Below are 18,836 nucleotides of genomic sequence, written 5' to 3'. Positions count from 1 at the left end.
AAATTGCAGCCTGCTACGATTTCACTACGAAATCTTATGGGTGTGAGAAAAAAAATCACATGCCATGCGGACCATCATTATAACATCCAATTATTACGGATACCTTACAATTCTGTAAGATAGGAAACTGTAAATGGTCCTGTAAAATATTAATAGATGCTGAGTAAAAAAACGGACTGCACCCTGATAGCACAAGGATTACAAGTGAGAGAAAATCGTCCCACTCGCCTGGATGGGAACGGGAACAATTATTTATATACAAGTGTGAGCGAACCCTCATTTGCCAGCAGATGATCTACTGCCAGATCACATTGTACTGCTGGAGACCTATATGAGGCAGGATAGCAGTGCTATACACTGTACACACAGATACGGTAATGATGAAGTCACGCATCCATCTCCCCTGACATTTCTAATCTCTGCCGGAGGGGCTGTCCTTCATCCTAGAGGCTGTAATCATCCTGCCATACTTTTCTGCCCATTAACTTCTATTCTTTACAGTTGCTATAAAGCACAAACCTACAACATGTTACATTGTATATACAGACAATGCAAGAAGGATGTGTATGCCTCTAACATCGACAACTGCTGGGAACTTTTCTTTAAAATAGCACAACCTTCAAATAAATAATAAAGATAAAACGGAGGGATCTATTAGGGGCTGTCCACCAGAATTGTGGCAGAAAAACATGAAACCATTATCACAGCCCTCATTTCTCCATACACTTCGGACTATTTTTAGATTTTCCATCGCTCTCTTAATTTTTGCTACAGTGGGTGGGATTTAGTTAAAAAACCCATGACTTAAAAAATGTACTATAATAATTTAAGCCTATAATTCTAGTAAATTGGAGCGGAAATGTATGAGAACCCATATGGATGCACCTCCTAATAACTTCGCATAACTCACTCCTGCGTACCTAGATTAAGACCGGCCCATGACAAGCCGGTTTTAATAAATTCCTTCAGTTGTTTCACTTCTGCTAACTTACATTTAACTAATGGAACTAAGATCAAATTTGTAATAAATTCCCTTTGAACAACCTTTTTTATGAATGAATGAAATCAAACAGGATAACTAGGATAAAAAAGATAATGATAGTTTTTGTTATGTAATCTGAGAGCAGCATGATGTAGGGGCTGAGACCTTGATTCCAGTGATGTGTCACTTACTGGGTTGCTTGCTGTCATTTTGATACAATCACTGTTTTCTCCGCTGCAGAATGTTGAGCTCTGTATAACCCCGCCCCCATCACTGATTGGCTGCTTTCTCTGTACATTGACAGAAAGCTGCGAATCAATGTTGGGAGCAGGGTTGGACCAGGAGGTTTAATACACCTAGTCCTGCAGTGGTAATCTCCTGCTGATAAACCACTGATTTTAATGAAACTTCAGCACACAGCCTATTAATTGACACATCACTGGAATTAGGTTCTCAGCTCCTACATCATGGTGCTCTCAGAATATACAGCAAATACCTGCTGATGGATTTCCTTTAACAAAGTATGCAAATTATATTGTGAAATCTGGTGACAGATACTCTTAAAATATATACTGCGTATGTATTAAATAAATAAATAGTAAAACATTTTGCAGTAAGTGTCTAAGCTTCCTCTATTGCTGGCTAAAGGTAACCTTTTACCTCTAGGTCTAAGAAAAATGGTATTAATTTTATTAGCAAAATATGGAAGGAATGGTTACACTTAGCAGTAATATTTTTAAATTGCAGTATTTTATATGCCTTCATAAATACTCAATGCTTAACTTGATCGGTAATTGGAATACAACAGTTTAGAATTAAGATCTCTAAAATGAACAAAATATGTGATTATTTGATTATTTTTATGAGGTCGCAGCTCCATTTTTATAATATGGAACTTCAAAATCTTTTGCAAAGATACAAGGTTAAATGATAAATGCCTGGCTGGATACTGACAACTTTGAATAGAAGAAACTTTGAATCTTACTGTATATAATATAATGTTTATTTAAACATGTAAACAGTAAGAAGCTAGCTAGTGGTGGCTGGAGGTAGTTAGCATTTATTATTTAAAGGGAATCTGTCAGCAGGTTTTTGCTACCTCATCTGAAAGCAGCCTGATGTGGGTAAAGAGACCCTGAATCCAAGAATGTATTGACGCGCCCCCTGGGCCGTGGGGTACTCGACAGCCGGGCCGATGGCTGCTTGCGGGGATTATCACGGTGGCTGGCCGGGTTCGTGACCCAGGGCGGTCAGTAAAAAGAAAGGGACAAAACAAAAAGGGAAAAGTTTATATGGGAAAGTTCATGACGCCACCTGTGGTATCTGGTGATTTTCACCAGCGCTGCGGCAGTCCGCTGAGGCCGGTGACAAGGCAGCTCGGTGGTATAGCTCCCCACAGGTGGAGCTAGGCCTCAGGGCAGCGGTGTTTGGTAAGGATGCAGGACAGACTGGACCCGCCGGGTCAGAGCAAGAACAGAGACAGACACGATAGTCACTTCAGTACCTTTTACTGATGGACGTTCAGGCACATCCCGGAGCACTGTAGGGTGAAGGGTGAATTTCAGGATCCTCCCCAGTGAGCGGGTGTAGGGCCTCCTGTTTCTTGCCTTTGAGTAGTAAGTGACCTGCCTGGAGCTAGGCCTAACTTTGTCTCTGTTCTGCACCTGCCGACCTTGTGGTAGGGCCTTCTGTTGGAGATCACTCTCCCTATTCTTTGGGGTCTCTGTGATTCCTGACCCTGGTACGTATCAGCTTTTGGTGATCCTGGGACAGGTAGTTCACCAGGGGTTCCGGTAGTTTTCTACTGGTCATGGAGATCCACGTAGATTCGGACCCGGTGTCCGCTGTAACTTCAGGGTGAGCTGGTTAAGCTCCTCTGCCCCCTATGTTACTCACTTTCCACTCGCCTTCGGCCCCGCTCGGGGCCCTCACTAGGCTACACACACTGCAGCCGGGACACTGCTCTTCTTCGCCGCTCTCAATGCGTCGGCACACTCCTAGCTTTCTATCCTGAGCTCTGTGAATTCTAGTCTGGAATCACTCTACAGACTGTACTGAACTCTTTCTGCAGGAACTGCTAGGCTCTGGCTCGACTGCACTGAGTCCTTCTGTGTCTGAGCAGGAAACTGCTGAATCACTCACTGAGCTGCCTGGCTCCACCTTCCCTTTAAATATCCCAAACAGGCTCCCTCTGGTGGTCTGAGGTGGAAGGTGGAGGTGTGTTAATGCTTAGAGAGCCCTCTGGTGGAGGAATCCTTCAATACACCCTTCTAGGATTTGCGATACCAAGCGCTGCTGGGCATCACATTCCCCCCTAGCAAAGCTCAGCACTCCCGGGCTGAAGTACATTTTTATAACAACAATAAACAGTAACAATCTTCCCTTTATAGGAGGCACATTCTTAAACGTTGCATAACAAAAACATTTTAACCATGTAAAACATTTTCAGCAGTTCAATAATGGTGCTCCTTCTGGTGCTCCTGTCCATGATAGGCTGGCCCAGCCGGGTCATCAGCCGTAGTTGGCGGGGACTTGCTCTCCTCCACCACCTTGTGGACATTCAGAGCCATGGGTATGACAAGAGATACGGGTCCTGCTGATGGGGCGGCCGCTTCGGCCTGCTCGGCGCCGAGTGCGGGTTGCACATCAGGGCCGTTAACCGGTGATCCGGCGCTGTGCTGTTCCTCGGACATTCTGACACCCCCCTAGTGAACCATGGCCTACCTTCTTTTCTTTTCTTACGGTAGGCCGCAGCTCCGCAGGTGACGGTCTTCTTCAGGACCTTGCGTCGCTTGCGTCCTACGTTAGAGCGCTCACCGCGGCTCCTTCCAGGACCTGGCGCTTCCTGGTTTGACGTCGATGCGTGGGGCGTGTCCGGGGCTTCGCGCTCTTTTGCAGGTACGCCCCTCAGTTTCGCGCTGTTATGCCCTTCTTCTTGCCGCACTACAGCGCGACAATGGCGGCCATCTTCGCCACAGTTAAATATACAGTTTTTATTAAATGCGCACAGTACCCGGTGGCAACGGGCAACACACTTCAACGTTGCAGCGGGTTGTGGAATCCTGTTCGTGATACCAGATCTGACGCGCCCCCTGGGCCGTGGGGTACTCGACAGCCGGGCCGATGGCTGCTTGCGGGAATTATCACGGTGGCTGGCCCGGTTCGTGACCCAGGGCGGTCAGTAAAAAGAAAGGGACAAAACAAAAAGGGAAAAGTTTTATGGGAAAGTTCGTGACGCCACCTGTGGTATCTGGTGATTTTTACCAGCGCTGCGGCAGTCCGCTGTGGCCGGTGACAAGGCAGCTCGGTGGTATAGCTCACCACAGGTGGAGCTAGGCCTTAGGGCAGCGGTGTTTGGTAAGGATGCAGGACAGACGGGACCCGCCGGGTCAGAGCAAGAACAGAGACAGACACGATAGTCACTTCAGTACCTTTTACTGATGGAAGTTCAGGCACATCCCGGAGCACTGTAGGGTGAAGGGTGCATTTCAGGATCCTCCCCAGTGAGCAGGTGTAGGGCCTCCTGTTTCTTGCCTTTGCATAGTAAGTTTCTGACCTGCCTGGAGCTAGGCCTAACTTTGTCTCTGTTCTGCACCTGCCGACCTTGTGGTAGGGCCTTCTGTTGGAGATCACTCTCCCTATTCTTTGGGGTCTCTGTGATTGATGACCCTGGTACGTATCAGCTTTTGGTGATCCTGGGACAGGTAGTTCGCCAGGGGTTCCGGTAGTTTTCTACTGGTCATGGAGATCCACGTAGATTCGGACCCGGTGTCCGCTGTAATTTCGGGGTGAGCTGGTTAAGCTCCTCTGCCCCCTATGTTACTCACTTTCCACTCGCCTTCGGCCCCGCTCAGGGCCCTCACTAGGCTACACACAGAGAATCCGGGACACTGCTCTTCTTCGCCGCTCTCAGAGCGTCGGCACACTCCTAGCTTTCTATCCTGAGCTCTGTGAATTCTAGTCTGGAATCACTCTACAGACTGTACTGAACTCTTTCTGCAGGAACTGCTAGGCTCTGGCTCGACTGCACTGAGTCCTTCTGTGTCTGAGCAGGAAACTACTGAATCACTCACTGAGCTGCCTGGCTCCACCTTCCCTTTAAATATCCCAAACAGGCTCCCTATGGTGGTCTGAGGTGGAAGGTGGAGGTGTGTGAATGCTTAGAGAGCCCTCTGGTGGAGGAATCCTTCAATACACCCTTCTAGGATTTATGATACCAAGTGCAGCTGGGCGTCACAGTATCACTTACTTCACTGGGTGCAGAGGTTGTGACAAAATCAGAGTTCTTAGATGTATAATCAAGCATAGTTGAGAAAGCTAACCCCGCCACACCACAGCTAACCCCACCCACACCAATCTCTCTATGTACACTGTGTATAGACAGTGTGCTCCTTATCAGAGGAGGGGGCATGAATGGACTAGCAAGCATGTGCCGTGTAGTCTGGGCAATAATAATCACTAAGTAATAAAACCTTCATTGTAAGTAAACAACCGCACTGAGCCTAATAAGTGACACATTGCTGAATTCTGTATTTCAACCCCTACCTCATGTTGTCCTCAGTTTACATAGCAAATGTGCTGACAGATTCCCTTTAACTCTATGACTATTGTGGTAGATCGCTCACTCGGCTGCACATGGAAGTAGACACAGGTGCTGTCTCTTTAAATCTTTGGATGGTTTACTATGAAGTAGCATAAAACCAACCTTTATTCCATAAAAATAAACACAGCCCGCTGGGCAAAACAGGAAAACAAAGCAAAAATGGTAACACAAAGAACGCAGTACTTGTAGTAGCAGGGATTCGCCTGCTGAGAGTTCAGCAACTCCACATGGTTCAGGAACAAACACAAGCTCCCTTCTGGAGCTTACTTCTCCAGACACTGAACTCTGAATGCCTTAGCTGGCTGAGTATTTAAACACCCCCAGACCACACCCTGAGGTGGTGAGATATAGTGAATGACCTCCCACCCTTCACAATGGCCATTCAAAAAAACCACTCCATTTACAAATAGACTTAACCCCTCTAAACAAATAACATGCTGGAGGAAACTTAATGGTTTTAGTTCACTGAGGCTAACAGCCTCAAGGAAACATACCTCCCCTCCAGCCCTTTACCAGTGACTTTGTCACACTATGTACCAGATTTGGAGCTTGTATAACAAAAATTAGGCCTCATAGGCTATTAGCCTATATTACAGGAAGCGGACACCTTTTGGGTAATATTTTTTAATCCATTTAGATGCATATATAAGATACAATGTACATCCAACTAAGTAAAAAAAAATATTGACCGCAAATATGTCCATATTCTTTCAGAAATTAATAGGCACAAAATTGACAACTTATGAATGACCTGATGATGATAAAAATAGATGTATATGTGACAAATATACAAATATTGATAAAAAATGAAATCATAATGAGAAATGACGCAGAGGACAAATTATGATACAATTGCGATGTCAGTGTAAGTCAGTGTAACCATGAGTGATCTTGTCTAATATAATCATGATATCCAGGGACAATACAAATAACAAAGGCATCTTTGATTGTGAAAAAAAGGTGACAGTTAAAGTGTGAATTATATCCATACTCATTTGAATGGTATCTCAAGCAGGAAATGCCACCTTTTCTTCCAGCTACTCCTTCAGCGAGAAATAATATGATGTATCATGATGATTGATCTTTTAAGACCTCTCTCGCACTGTCAAACAATGACTTTTAGCCGCCATCATTTGCTCTCATGCTGTGATGATCTCCTTTATTTCTAATGTTATGAAGAAGAATGTATTTACGGCATGAATATAAAGCACAGGATGTAAATGTGGGCTCTTTCCTGTAGTACAATTCATCAGCCGGTTACTTTCTGCAGCTTGTGGGGTCAGCAGTCTATCATTATGGCGCAGAAATTATTGACATTCACTAAGAAGAAAACAACAACGTCTCTCTGAATATGCTCTTATAATCAACACTGTGATTTTACAGCACGGTGCAGCAAAGCAGCTGTCATTATCCCTGATTGCTCCCCATGTAACGCACAACCTTTTACAATCTGGAAACCAGAAAATGCATCTTACGCTGGATGACCCTTTGCAAAACTAAAAAAATTAGTTTAACATCATCATTAATCAACATTTTCTCTGGCATTCACTCTCCTGGTTTACTAAAGACTCAGAGCAGGAAATAAATAGAGCTTTAATCATGTTTTTCTTGCATATGTTTGAGATGTTTTCCATTTTAGAAGAGAACATTATGTCCTTTCTTAGTCACTATTTTTTCTCTGCATAAGGCACCCAATAAAATAGCTTATATATAATAATACACTGCAGAATGAAAGTAGAATGACATTTACCTGCATAGTCTGTCCGTGCATAATGACTGTCTTCTGATTTTGTTGTTGCTGTGGTGTTTTCTGAAAAAATAATACATTAACATCAGGAGCTACATTATGGACAGCTGATATGTCGCCATGCTAAGATTCCATTGATCAATAAATATTGTCAGTACATTTGACATGCAGATATACTGTATCTTAGCCGGGGTCACAGGAGCGTATATGCTCTCATGTGAGAGAATGGGCTCTATTATGCTAATGACACTCGGCTCAAACTCTGATCATAGTGCCATCTTACTGTGATCTGATTCTCTCACCTGAAAGAATCGCATAACAGGTGTGGAGAAGACTGAGAACTTAATTTCTCAGTCTTCTCCATTTTCTCTGTCTGCGTAAATTGGACTGCACTCGAATGACATCTAAGTATAGTCTGAAGTTTTACACGCACCCATAGACTTGAACACGATTTGCGAAGCCAATTACAGTATGCTGCATGAGAAAAAAATAGCAGATTTGCACTGCCCCATAGAATAACACTTGTTTGAGTGATATCTGATAAAACATCGCCTAGCACTGGTCCGAGTTATACGCTAGTGTGAGCGAAGTGTTATTGCAGTTGTTTCCTGGTTGAGGTCCAACAGCTCATGTGCCATGTAACACATCAGTATTTTAAAAACAAAACTTGGTTGGTGGGGGGCTAGAATGCCAAAAATTTCTGAAATTGCAGAAATAAAAAAAGAAGGAAATGAGTCCAGGTGGCATCCAAACAGAGTCCTAAAACGGCTTATTTACAGAATTGCAAGTTATCCCCTAAACGTTCACAGCGATCTTGACAATGGGAGAACTGAACCACAAGAACAGGGATCTGCAGAGTCTCACCTTGAATAGGGAAGAGGTGCGCATGCTTGACCGCGTTCATTGTTTAAAGGATTGATAGAAATAGCCATGCACTATACTTGGCTTTTTCTGGCAGTCAGAAAGACAAGGAATGGAGCCAAATTTGAGCAGGCACATCACTGCAGAGCACATTTCTTATAATTTTAGACCCCACCCATTTTCTGGGATGGTTGGAGGTCCCAGCAGTGCCACCAATTATTTATGCACTGCTACTGATTTGAGAATGGCAATTTTGTTCACATTAATAAAAAGGATAATATCTGGAATATACTGTAAAGATGGGCAAACCCATTGAAATTATAATTTACCATATTTCTAGCATTTTTCCCCAAAAAATAGATTCTTGACTAATTGATTTGTGGCAAATCGCAAGAGCTCTAATTGCCCTGAAAATACGTGCTTTAAAGGGGTTTTTTGCAAAAACATAGTTCAGTTTAATTAATAGATCTTTGAATAATAATAAGTTTCACAATTAAGCCCCCGTCTCACATAGCGAGATTGCTGCTGTGTCACGGTTTTGGTGACACAACAACGACCTCACCAGCGATGTCGCTATGTGTGACACTTTGCAGTGATCAGGCCCCTGCTGTGAGGTCGCTGATCGCTGCAGAATGTCCTGGACTTTTTTTGGTCTTTGCCCTCCCGCTGTTCAGCACACATCTCTGTGTGTGACCAGCAGGACCAGTGATCAGGCTGGTAACCATGATAAACAGCGGGTTACTAGGGGCGCACCCGCTCACCATGCAGAGTGGTAACCATGATAAACAGCAGGTTACTAGGGGCACGTGTGCCCCTAGTAACCCGCTGTTTATCATGGTTACCAGCCTGCTCCTGCTTCAGCAGGCTGGTAACCAGGAGCAGGACATCGTGGAAAGATTCTTTCCACGATGTCGCTGCTCCCCTGATCGTTGGTGAGCCTGCCTGTTTGACAGCTCACCAGTGACCACATAGCGATTCAGCAACGATCCCTGACAGGTCGTATCGTTGTCGGGATCGCTGTAGCATCGCTAAGTGTGATGGGGCCTTTAATCTTATAAATGTGCCCCTGCTGTGTGCTGTATAATGGCTGTGTCTGACTGTGCAGGAACACGGTCTGATAATACCACATCTCCTGAACTGGGGAGGACAAAAAAGAGAGTATATAGACAGGACAGCACGGGATCACAGATAATTCTTTCTTTGAGGTAAAACATTTTTTAAAAACAGGCAAGGAAATGCTTTATCTTACAAAAAAATCTGATGTGATCCCCTGCTGTAATGTCTGTATACTCTTTTGCTTCCCTCCTGCCCAGGAGATGTGGTATGATCAGACCATGTTCCTGTACAGTACAGAGCAGGGACACAAAATTATCTCAGCACCGTAAGATTTATTTTAAAGACATCCAATTGTGAAACGTATTATTATTCAAAGACGTATTGATGAAAATCAACTTTAAAAATAATTTTGTTTGTGGGAAAATCTCTTTAACTTAATCACAGCCTTATCAAAGTGACCTTACATACAGTAGCTTTGGAAACTGTTCATTACTGCTATGATGTAACGCACTATCTGTAATATGTATTCAGTGTTTTATGGCTTTCTATGTCTATCTCTGAAGTTGTGAGCTGTGCCATCCTCTCATGATCCAGACTGACACATAATGGTTGTTGCATTCCCTTGATGTTATTGCCAACAAAATTTTTAAACACATTGCTCAACATTGAAATTGCAACACCAAGATGGAAAAGTCATGGAGTTGTGGAAATCATAGAATGGAAAGACATATTAATGATAATGAAAGGGATAAAAAAATGAAAACAAATTTTTCAAAAACATCTCGATTTTTTCAGTATTGAGTATGAGGGCCACTTGCAGGAATACACACACTTACACACCTTAGCTAATATAAATGTGGTTATTAATGTTTTTCTGAAGATTACCCTGCCATACTGAATTGCCGTGGGCATGTAAATCATAAAGATCCACTGCTTGCAGCTACCCTTGCTATTGCCGACCAATGACATCCAACATGTGCTCGATAGGAGACAAGTCTGTAGAAGCTGCAGGCCATGGTAGCATATTTAGGCCACGCAGGCTACTCAAAGTAGTATGATAAACATGTGGATTGGCATTGTCCTGCTGATTAATGGCTCTTCAGACTCTATGGAGAAATCATGATATCACTGGTTCCAATCCCAAATCATTGTAATGCTGAGCTTTTAGTGTACCTTGAATAAAGACTACAAGTGTATGGCTACTGTGCATTATGCCAACCCACACCATAATCCTGGGAGCAGGCCAGGTGTAAAGTTTCCACATTAAGGCCTCTTCATATTGTTGCCCATATGGCCTCCAGACCAATCTCTGGCTACCATTGTGTTCAAGATAAAAGCGGGACTCAACGCAGGAGATTATAGACATCCATTCTAGTCTCTATTGCTCTATTGCTCCATTCCAATCTCCAGTCTCTATCTGGAGACCATGGAGGCCATGAAAAGGCTTTGTTATACTGGTTATACTCCTGGGTTTATGGTGAAATAAAATGTTGTTTCTATTACAATCCTGTGATTTGTAGAATTCCATGACTTTTTCTTCTTGGTTTTGCAATTTTAATGTTGAGGTATGTATGTATTAAATAAAGTTTTCAATCTTTAAACGGGTTTTATTGGCACAAGAATAATATATTCTTCTCCTTATATTAAGAAAAACAACCCCCTGTTACCTTAATTTTACATTTTGAGCTCCCCTTCATCCTCTTGCACTTATTTGCACAATTTACTATTGTTTATGCTCTGGACGTCCTTCCAGCTCTCCCTCGGACCATACAAACTACATTCACATGATACATTACATTACACACATCTCTAACATCTCTAACTCCCACCCTCACTGTCTGCCCGCTGTATCTAGTTAGCGTGATCTCTGGTTTGCCCACTGCACTCTTAGACTGTGTTTTTTGGAGTGATATACAGGCTCAACATGCAAAAACAGAGCATGGACTACTCTAACATGCCTGTTGCCTGTCACTCTTCTTCCCTTTTCCAGTTCTCCCCACCTCCACTCCAACAGCCAGCTCTAATAAAAATAATACTCTTTTTACTTATATAGCGCCAACATATTTCACAGCGCTTTACAATTAAGACAATTTACAGACATTATCATTGCTGTCCCAAATGGGGCACACAATCTATATTCCCTATCAGTAGGTCTTTGGAGTGTGGGAGGAAACCGGAGAACCTTGAGGAAACCCACGCAAACTCGGGAACAACATACAAACTCCTTGCAGATGTTGTCCTTGGTGGGATTTGAAACCAGGACCACAGCGCTGCAAGGCAGCAGTGCTAACCAGTGCGCCACCATGCTGTTCTGACTTCACCTGTACCTAGCCACACTTTTCCTTCTCAGCAGCCTGCTCCAATCTCCTCTGTATCTAGCCTTCTGTTTTCTTCTCAGCCGCCAGCTCTGATCTCTTTTGCATGCAGTCTCCCCCTCCTTTACAGAAGCCTGCTCTGTTCTCCTCTGCATCCAGCATCCCTCCTCCTTCTCATCAGCCTGCTCTCTTCTCCTGTACACCCAGACTCTCCCCTGTCTCCCTCTTTCTCATCAGCCTGCTCTTTTCTCCTCTGCATCAGACCTCCCTCTTATGGCTATTTAGGAACAATGAGTCAGATATTTATCTGATGATCTCATTCATGCTCCTCTCCCTGGAGAGTAAAGACCACACCCCGTATGACATCATCATTCATTGCTCCGTTCAAAGCAGAGGCAGAAAATTTCTATATTTTGAGATTTAAATAGACAGTAGCCGGAAGTGACGATTTTCTACATGTTACAGCTCAGGAACATGCAGGAACCTTAACAGCAATGATGATGTTTATTTGCCAGAAGCTTTGCATCGGTTCAATAATCTGTATGACCAAACAACCCCTTTAACTTTCATCCCCGGTCCTGGATGTGCACACAATTCACTCCAGAACCGTCAGCTGATGGAACAAGAGGATGATTTGTTATTGATGAGCTTACTTTTTTTGTTTACAGAAAGTCCACAGTCTCATCTCTTAATATCCTTCATAGGATTCTTTCATGGTTCATTTAGGGACAATCTAAAAAGGATGTTTAAATATAATTGGTCTTGAAAATAAATCTCTGCTTGAATTTATTGTAAATTTAATGGATGGCTGTGATAGATACGGCTGATAAATGCCATCTGCTGGCCATCCTACACTCATATAAATGAATGCGGCAAAATTGTATTGAATTGGTATCATGAAAAGTTGAATAACTTAGTGCCATTCGGGAAAAGTTAAAGGTGGCCACATCTGTACATTACAGTTGACAATATATAAATAGGACACAAAATAGGTTAACTATGATGAATCAGTATAAATCTAATAAACTTAGAGAAAATACAAACAATTTCATATGTAACCATAAAAAAACAACGCATCACCAATTCAAAATTGTCAATGTTCCTGTTTGCTGTAGAACTAGTTTGTGGAACTTTTTGTACTATCTATGCAGACATGGTAGAAATAACTCCACAAGTCTAAATGCGGAGAGCAAAGAAATAGTTTTAAGCATCTGTTTACCATCTGTGGCTCACATAATGTACAAGGTCTTTCCCTTGAAGTATATGGCATTTTAAGAACCAAGTGTTGCACCTGCTAACTCCATGTCAGTTATTAAAGCTTCACAACTCCCTGGTAGATTTTAGTGTGCCTAAAAGAGGCAATGAAACTAATAATAATTTCATCCTTGTATTATTCACTGATGGCACTGATGGATTTACCAAGCTGTTGCTGTCTTTACTGCTCCCGTAAATTCTCAATAAAATATGACAGCTAAAATACCAGCTAGAAGATATTCTGTGTAAAAATGTATCCACTTGCCCTGTTGCTGTTAAGAGTTCATTGCATTCCTAATGCTCAAATGTGTATAACAAATCAGTATTTTTATTTACTGCAGGAGCCCTCTGAAATCAGAAAAAAGCATAACCTTTGATAGAGCCTTCGTCATGGTTCACTTTACATTATTGATGTACAAGCCCCATTATAGATGTTATAAAGAAAGGTTAAATAAAAGGTTTGTAGAAGATAAAGAAAATGCAAATCTGACGATTCTCTTCATGCCTGATTGAAGCTATAATGTTAATTGCTATTATCACAATGACATCTATGACAATGACAATAGAAGACATTCTTCCTTGTCTTTTTTTTTCTAATTTTGCTTTACTTATATCCACTCATGTCGAGGTCCCATACATATGTATATACACGCACACACTGCACAAACACAAACATATACACACACTGCAAATACAGATGTATAAACACACACTGCACATACACATGTATATACACAACCTGTTGTGGGGTTTCTACTCACTTGGGTGAGTTGGAAGGCAAACAGGAAGCGTTTTCATTTAAATGTCCATGTCAGTTTATTGCTTCATAAACCGATCAAAAGCAAAAAGAAAATAAACAGCCTTTAGTGCAGGCAAAACAAAGTAAATAGCCCTTTAGGCAAAGTCTCTAGGTAGCCCGTCCTGTGGGCACACAGGCTGGATAGCATCCAGTATACGGACTCTGTCTGGAGACAACAACACAAAGGAGGCCTTTTCCCTCCAAACACAGACCATGTGCCAAACAATGCCTCCATTTTAACTGGTTAACTATACACAGAGATGAGGTATGTGGGCAACAAGACCCGCCCGTCTCTCAAGTTGCCCATAAAACCTGGACCTGGATTCACCAAACAATCCTCTTAGTGCTTACGTGAACTAGAACAACATTCCAGGATTACATCACAGATGTCAACATCTCTGTGATATATACCTCCCATCAACTATGTGTCCGTGAGGTATCTTACACTGCTCATACACAAGCATATACACACTGCACATATACATGTATATAGACACACTGCACATTCACATGTATACACACACACTGCACATACAAATGTATACACTGCACATATACATGTATATAAACACACACTGCACATACACATGCATATACACACACTGCACATACAGTACATACCAACCTGTCTACTTTTCAATTTTTCTAGACTCCTGCAGTTAAAGGACCTTTGGTGACATCATGATCACATGACTGTAATGTCATCAAAAGTCCTTAATCAGTCTTAACCTTGGAAAATAAATATTTGGATCCCCTAAGAGAGTGGGCGCCCTGACAAATTGCTCAATTTCCCCCCCGCTTCACCATAACGCCGGCCCAGCATGTCAGCCTGTCTGCTCTTCAGTACCTATAGAGTCCTGCATGGTTACATGACCATGATGTCACCAAAGGTCCTTAAGCAGTCATGGCCCTGGGCAATTTCCCAGTTTGTTTGCCTCCTCCCCAATGCTGGCCCTGAGTGTATTTGGAGTAGGGCTTGTATTTCAAGGAAACTCCAAAAATCCTGTAAGATCACGTTAGGGCTTATTTTTGGGGTAGGTCTTGTTTTTGGGGAAATACGGCACTAATATGCACTAATATGCACTTCTGATAATCTCTGGGTCCAGTAAGCTAACAGACCTCAATGTCAGGCTACCCTTGTCAGCATTCATTCAGTCACCGGATAAACCCCAGAATGGTCTTCACAGGAACCTTGAGATTAGATAAGTTGTAATTACTAGTTTTAATCACTTTTTAAGAAACCCTTCCTTCGAAAAAGTGTTGAAAGTCAGAGAAAAACATTAACTTATTGTTTGAGGTCAAAAGAAAATGTAAAAAATTATTTAGCCTCCTTTTTTTATTTATTTTTTAAAGCACCCTGAAAGGGGTTTTCCCATGAACAAATAATTTTAATCAATAGTTCTTGGAATGATAATACGTTCCACAATTGGATGTGTTTAAATAAAATGTTCCTGTGTTGAGATAATTTTATGAATGTTCCCCTGTGTAATGGCAGTGTCTGACCATCTGACCAGAACCGGCGACAGACTTTGACACACCAACACTCATCTCCCCTGATGATCCACTAACGTGAGGAAACGCTTCGGGAGTGTGTCTATTGCACGGCTGGAGGCTGAGTACATAGAGAGCCCTGGTCTGTGAGCTGATGAGAGCATTGGAGATCATTGACATCAGAAGTGGTGAGACTGTTCCATTATTCTATCACAATAATGACTCTCTAATTTAACCACTATATGTCACATCCACGTTGTTGCTTCTCTCAGCTGGTCTATAGTTATTGACCATCTATCTGTCAGCTAATTTGGTGGGTCAGTTGTACATAGGTGGTACCTGTGTCATTTAATGACCTGTTTATCATTCACACCTCCAACACTCAGGGAGGTGTAGATCCCAATAAGGGTGACAGACACTTTGTTGCACTCCTGGTCCTTGTGACCTTTTTATTAATTTTTTTATTCATTTTAGCTACATCAATAAAGGATACATTTTAACTTTTCTTCACCACTTCTCTGCTTTGCCAGTCTGACCATGTGTGTTGCATGGTCTGATCATACCACATACCCTGGGCAGGGGCGGAAGCAAAAGAGTATACAGACCTTACAGCAGGGGATCACAGCTCATTCTTTCTTTGAAGTAAAACATTGTTTAAAAACAGGCAGGGAAATGTTTTACCTCACAGAAAGAATCAGCTGCGATCCCCTGCTGTAATGTCTGTATAGTCTTTTGCTTCCTCCCCTGCCCAGGAGATGTGGTATGATCAGACTGTGTTCCATACACGGTCAGACACAGCCATTACCAGGGAAACATTTATAAGATTATCTCAGCATAGGAACATTTTATTTAAACACATCCAATTGTGGAAGTTATTATTATTCCAATATCTATTGATTAAAATTAACTTTCGTTTGTGGGAAAACCCCTTTAATTCCAGGGCATTGTCCACATGAAAAAGGTGCAAAGAAGATTTACAGTGTGTAATAAATGTATAACATTAAACATAATATACATAATTTAAAAAACAATCACATTAAACATGACAAAATGAGGAGGAGTGTGAATTTAAAACTGCAGTCATTTTATTCAGTAAAGCAAAAGAAAAGCCAAGTACTTGTGTTTTACTTGACAATATCCCTGGTTAACACATTAGTTGAACTGGAACCGATGAGTTTCAAAATGTATAAACTGAGCCCCTCTGTAAGGTTACCATGGAAACATCAACCATTTAAGAGTAAAAGGATAATTCATTAAAGTCAGAGGTCACTGAACTGGACCATAACAGTCAGAAATCAACAAAAATATCTGGCCTGAAAAAGGCTATGTCTGCCTCAGACTATAAAATCACTATTTTATGTATGTCTGAGGATATAGCTGCCTGAAAAAAAAATTATTGCCTGAACTGAAGATGACTTATTCAATATGACATTATAAAACCATGTACAGGAAACTTCAGGAGTTTTGTGCAGATTCCTTTTCAATAGGTAAAATGTGCAAAATTCTTTGATTTTTACAACGCAATATGATTTATACGAACTGACACAATAGGAGTTGGTTGCTAAACCTATGAATGAATAGCAATGTAATGGTACTTTCTACCAACATACTGTATATAGATATCTATCTATCTATATAGATATACTGTACTACCAAAATACCCGCGGCTTCGCTCGTGAAAAATTATATGCTAAAATGTTGATTATGCTTTCTAAGGTTACATTTTCAGTTTCACAATGAAGATGACATCTTCAGCATTTAAAATTTGTTTTGTCATCTCTTCTTCTTTGTTAGTTTGGTGTTAACAGTCGTTTATTTGCACAAATTTATTTTAACTATGAGGCGAAAAACTACTTTTTGAACTAATTATTAATAAATATTAAAAGTTACTCTGCTTTCACAAACAGCTAAAAAAATTAAGAGGGGGACAGCATAGTTCAACAATTCATTCTCTTTCCCCCCAGTGTACCCTATCAATGGTTAATGGACAAAAGATTAAGATTGATTTCAAATACACAGGTGTCTATTGTAGCGCTTTTTAGTAAACAACATTTTTATTTTTACCTTCAGGTGCGTACATGAAAAGATTTTTAAGGCTACACACCCTAAAAAAGCAACATAAATTTGACCAAGTGAAATGCATGGGCTCTCAAAAATAATAAAGCACAAAGGCAAAGTGGTTGACTTTGTGGTTTGTTGTAGTCATAGCTAGGGATGGACGAACCTAAACAGTAAAGCCCAGGGTCTGTACTGAACACCTAATGTCCGTGCAAGGACCCCAAACACGGACATATCCAGGAAGTCCATGCTACTGTTTGGGTTTGTCAGCAGGAACAAAGTTTGTTGAAAGGCTGCAGCACAGCCAATCAACAAGCTTTGCTGATGTGGGCTCTATCAAAGCCATGAGAAATATTGGCATGGCTGTGATTGGCCGGGGCGCACTGTATACAAAAAAAAAATGACGTGCTGCCCACTCTATTTGTGCTAACCAGGGTAGGTAAAGCTGACAGCTGTGGGCTGCAGCCTCCAGCTGTCAGCTTTATATTGGCTAGTTATCGAAAATAGCGGGGTCCCACGCTGTTTTTTTTTAAATGATTTAAATAGATAAGTAAAAAAACAGCGTGGAGTCCCCCCATTTTTGACATCCAGCCAAGCTAAAGCAGACAGCTTGGGGCTGGTATTCTCAGACTGGGAAGGGGCCAAGGGTATTGGCCCTCTCCAGCCTAAAAATAGCAGCTTGCAGCTGCCCCAGAAAAGGCGCTTTTATTGGATGTGCCAATTCAGGAGCTTTGCCCGGGTCTTCCCATTTGCCATGGTGCTGTGGCAAGTTGAGTAATATTTGTGGGGTTGATGTCAGCTTTGTAATGTCAGCTTTATTTGAAAGAAACACTCCCCACCCTTTATTAAAAACAATAAAACACCATATTCCTCACCTGTAGGACAGTAATCCATATGTCTCACGTCATGCTCCAACTCTGCTACATCTGGATGGCATGGCTAAGCGATGGCATCACGCTCAACCGTAAATCCAAAAGACAGTGAGCTGAGAGTAAGAGCGCAGCTTAAGTGACCTGCGGTGACATCATTGAGGATACCCGAGGTCACAAGAGGTGGTTTCACATGGGCAGCTCAATGTGAGTGAGCCAATGAACTGTGGTGACCTCAATGAGATCACTGTTAGCATCATGACAAATTTTTCACTATTTTTAGACTGCGTAGGGCCAATATCCATGGCCCCTTCCCAGTCTAGGAATACTAGCCCACAGCTGTCCGCTTTAACTTGGCTGGTTGTCAAAAATAAGGAGGACCTCACGCTAGTTTTTAAAATTATTCATTTAAATAACTAAAAAATACGGTGTGGGGACTCCTCTATTTTTGATAACCAGGCAATATAAAGTCATTTTTTTAAATTATTTGTTTAAATATACTGGAGCTGCGCTCTGCAAGACCCGGTTGCTGGGAACTGATGTGACATCAGTAAAATTAATTTGGTTATCACAAGGGCCAGGTCGCTGTTGTTAGAATATATGTTGTTTTACTATTGGCCATCTTGTTGTGGTTTGCTTGCTTCTAGTCTTTTCCTCTGGTGCTGGGTTTCTTGGTCACGTGATCTCTGCACTCTTTATTACCTAGCACCTGGCCCCCATTCTCTGCTGGACATCAGAGTTGTAACGCTTGTGCTCTGGCTAAGTAGCCTTGTTTAGTTCTTCTTGCTTTGGACTATTGTT

The 18,836-nt window shown here is 41.9% G+C and overlaps 1 protein-coding gene across 1 annotated transcript in view; it reads right to left on the bottom strand.

The window, feature by feature from the left end:
- The window catches only part of TMEFF2 (transmembrane protein with EGF like and two follistatin like domains 2), a 1,048,378-nt gene that overhangs the window by 262,001 nt on the left and 767,541 nt on the right, over positions 1-18,836 (bottom strand). Inside the window, exon 7 of the mRNA XM_073647876.1 lies at positions 7,336-7,395. Within this exon, the coding sequence (XP_073503977.1) occupies positions 7,336-7,395 (60 nt within the window). The remainder of the gene's footprint in view (positions 1-7,335; positions 7,396-18,836) is intronic.

This window comes from Phyllobates terribilis, unplaced genomic scaffold (assembly GCF_046119375.1).
Source record: "Phyllobates terribilis strain yellow unplaced genomic scaffold, ASM4611937v1 Scaffold_9__5_contigs__length_417890890, whole genome shotgun sequence".
In the NCBI taxonomy this organism is placed as follows: Eukaryota; Metazoa; Chordata; class Amphibia; order Anura; family Dendrobatidae; genus Phyllobates; species Phyllobates terribilis.
The sequence above is the reverse complement of the archived record's forward strand: the minus strand, read 5'-3'. Positions and strand labels throughout refer to the sequence as shown.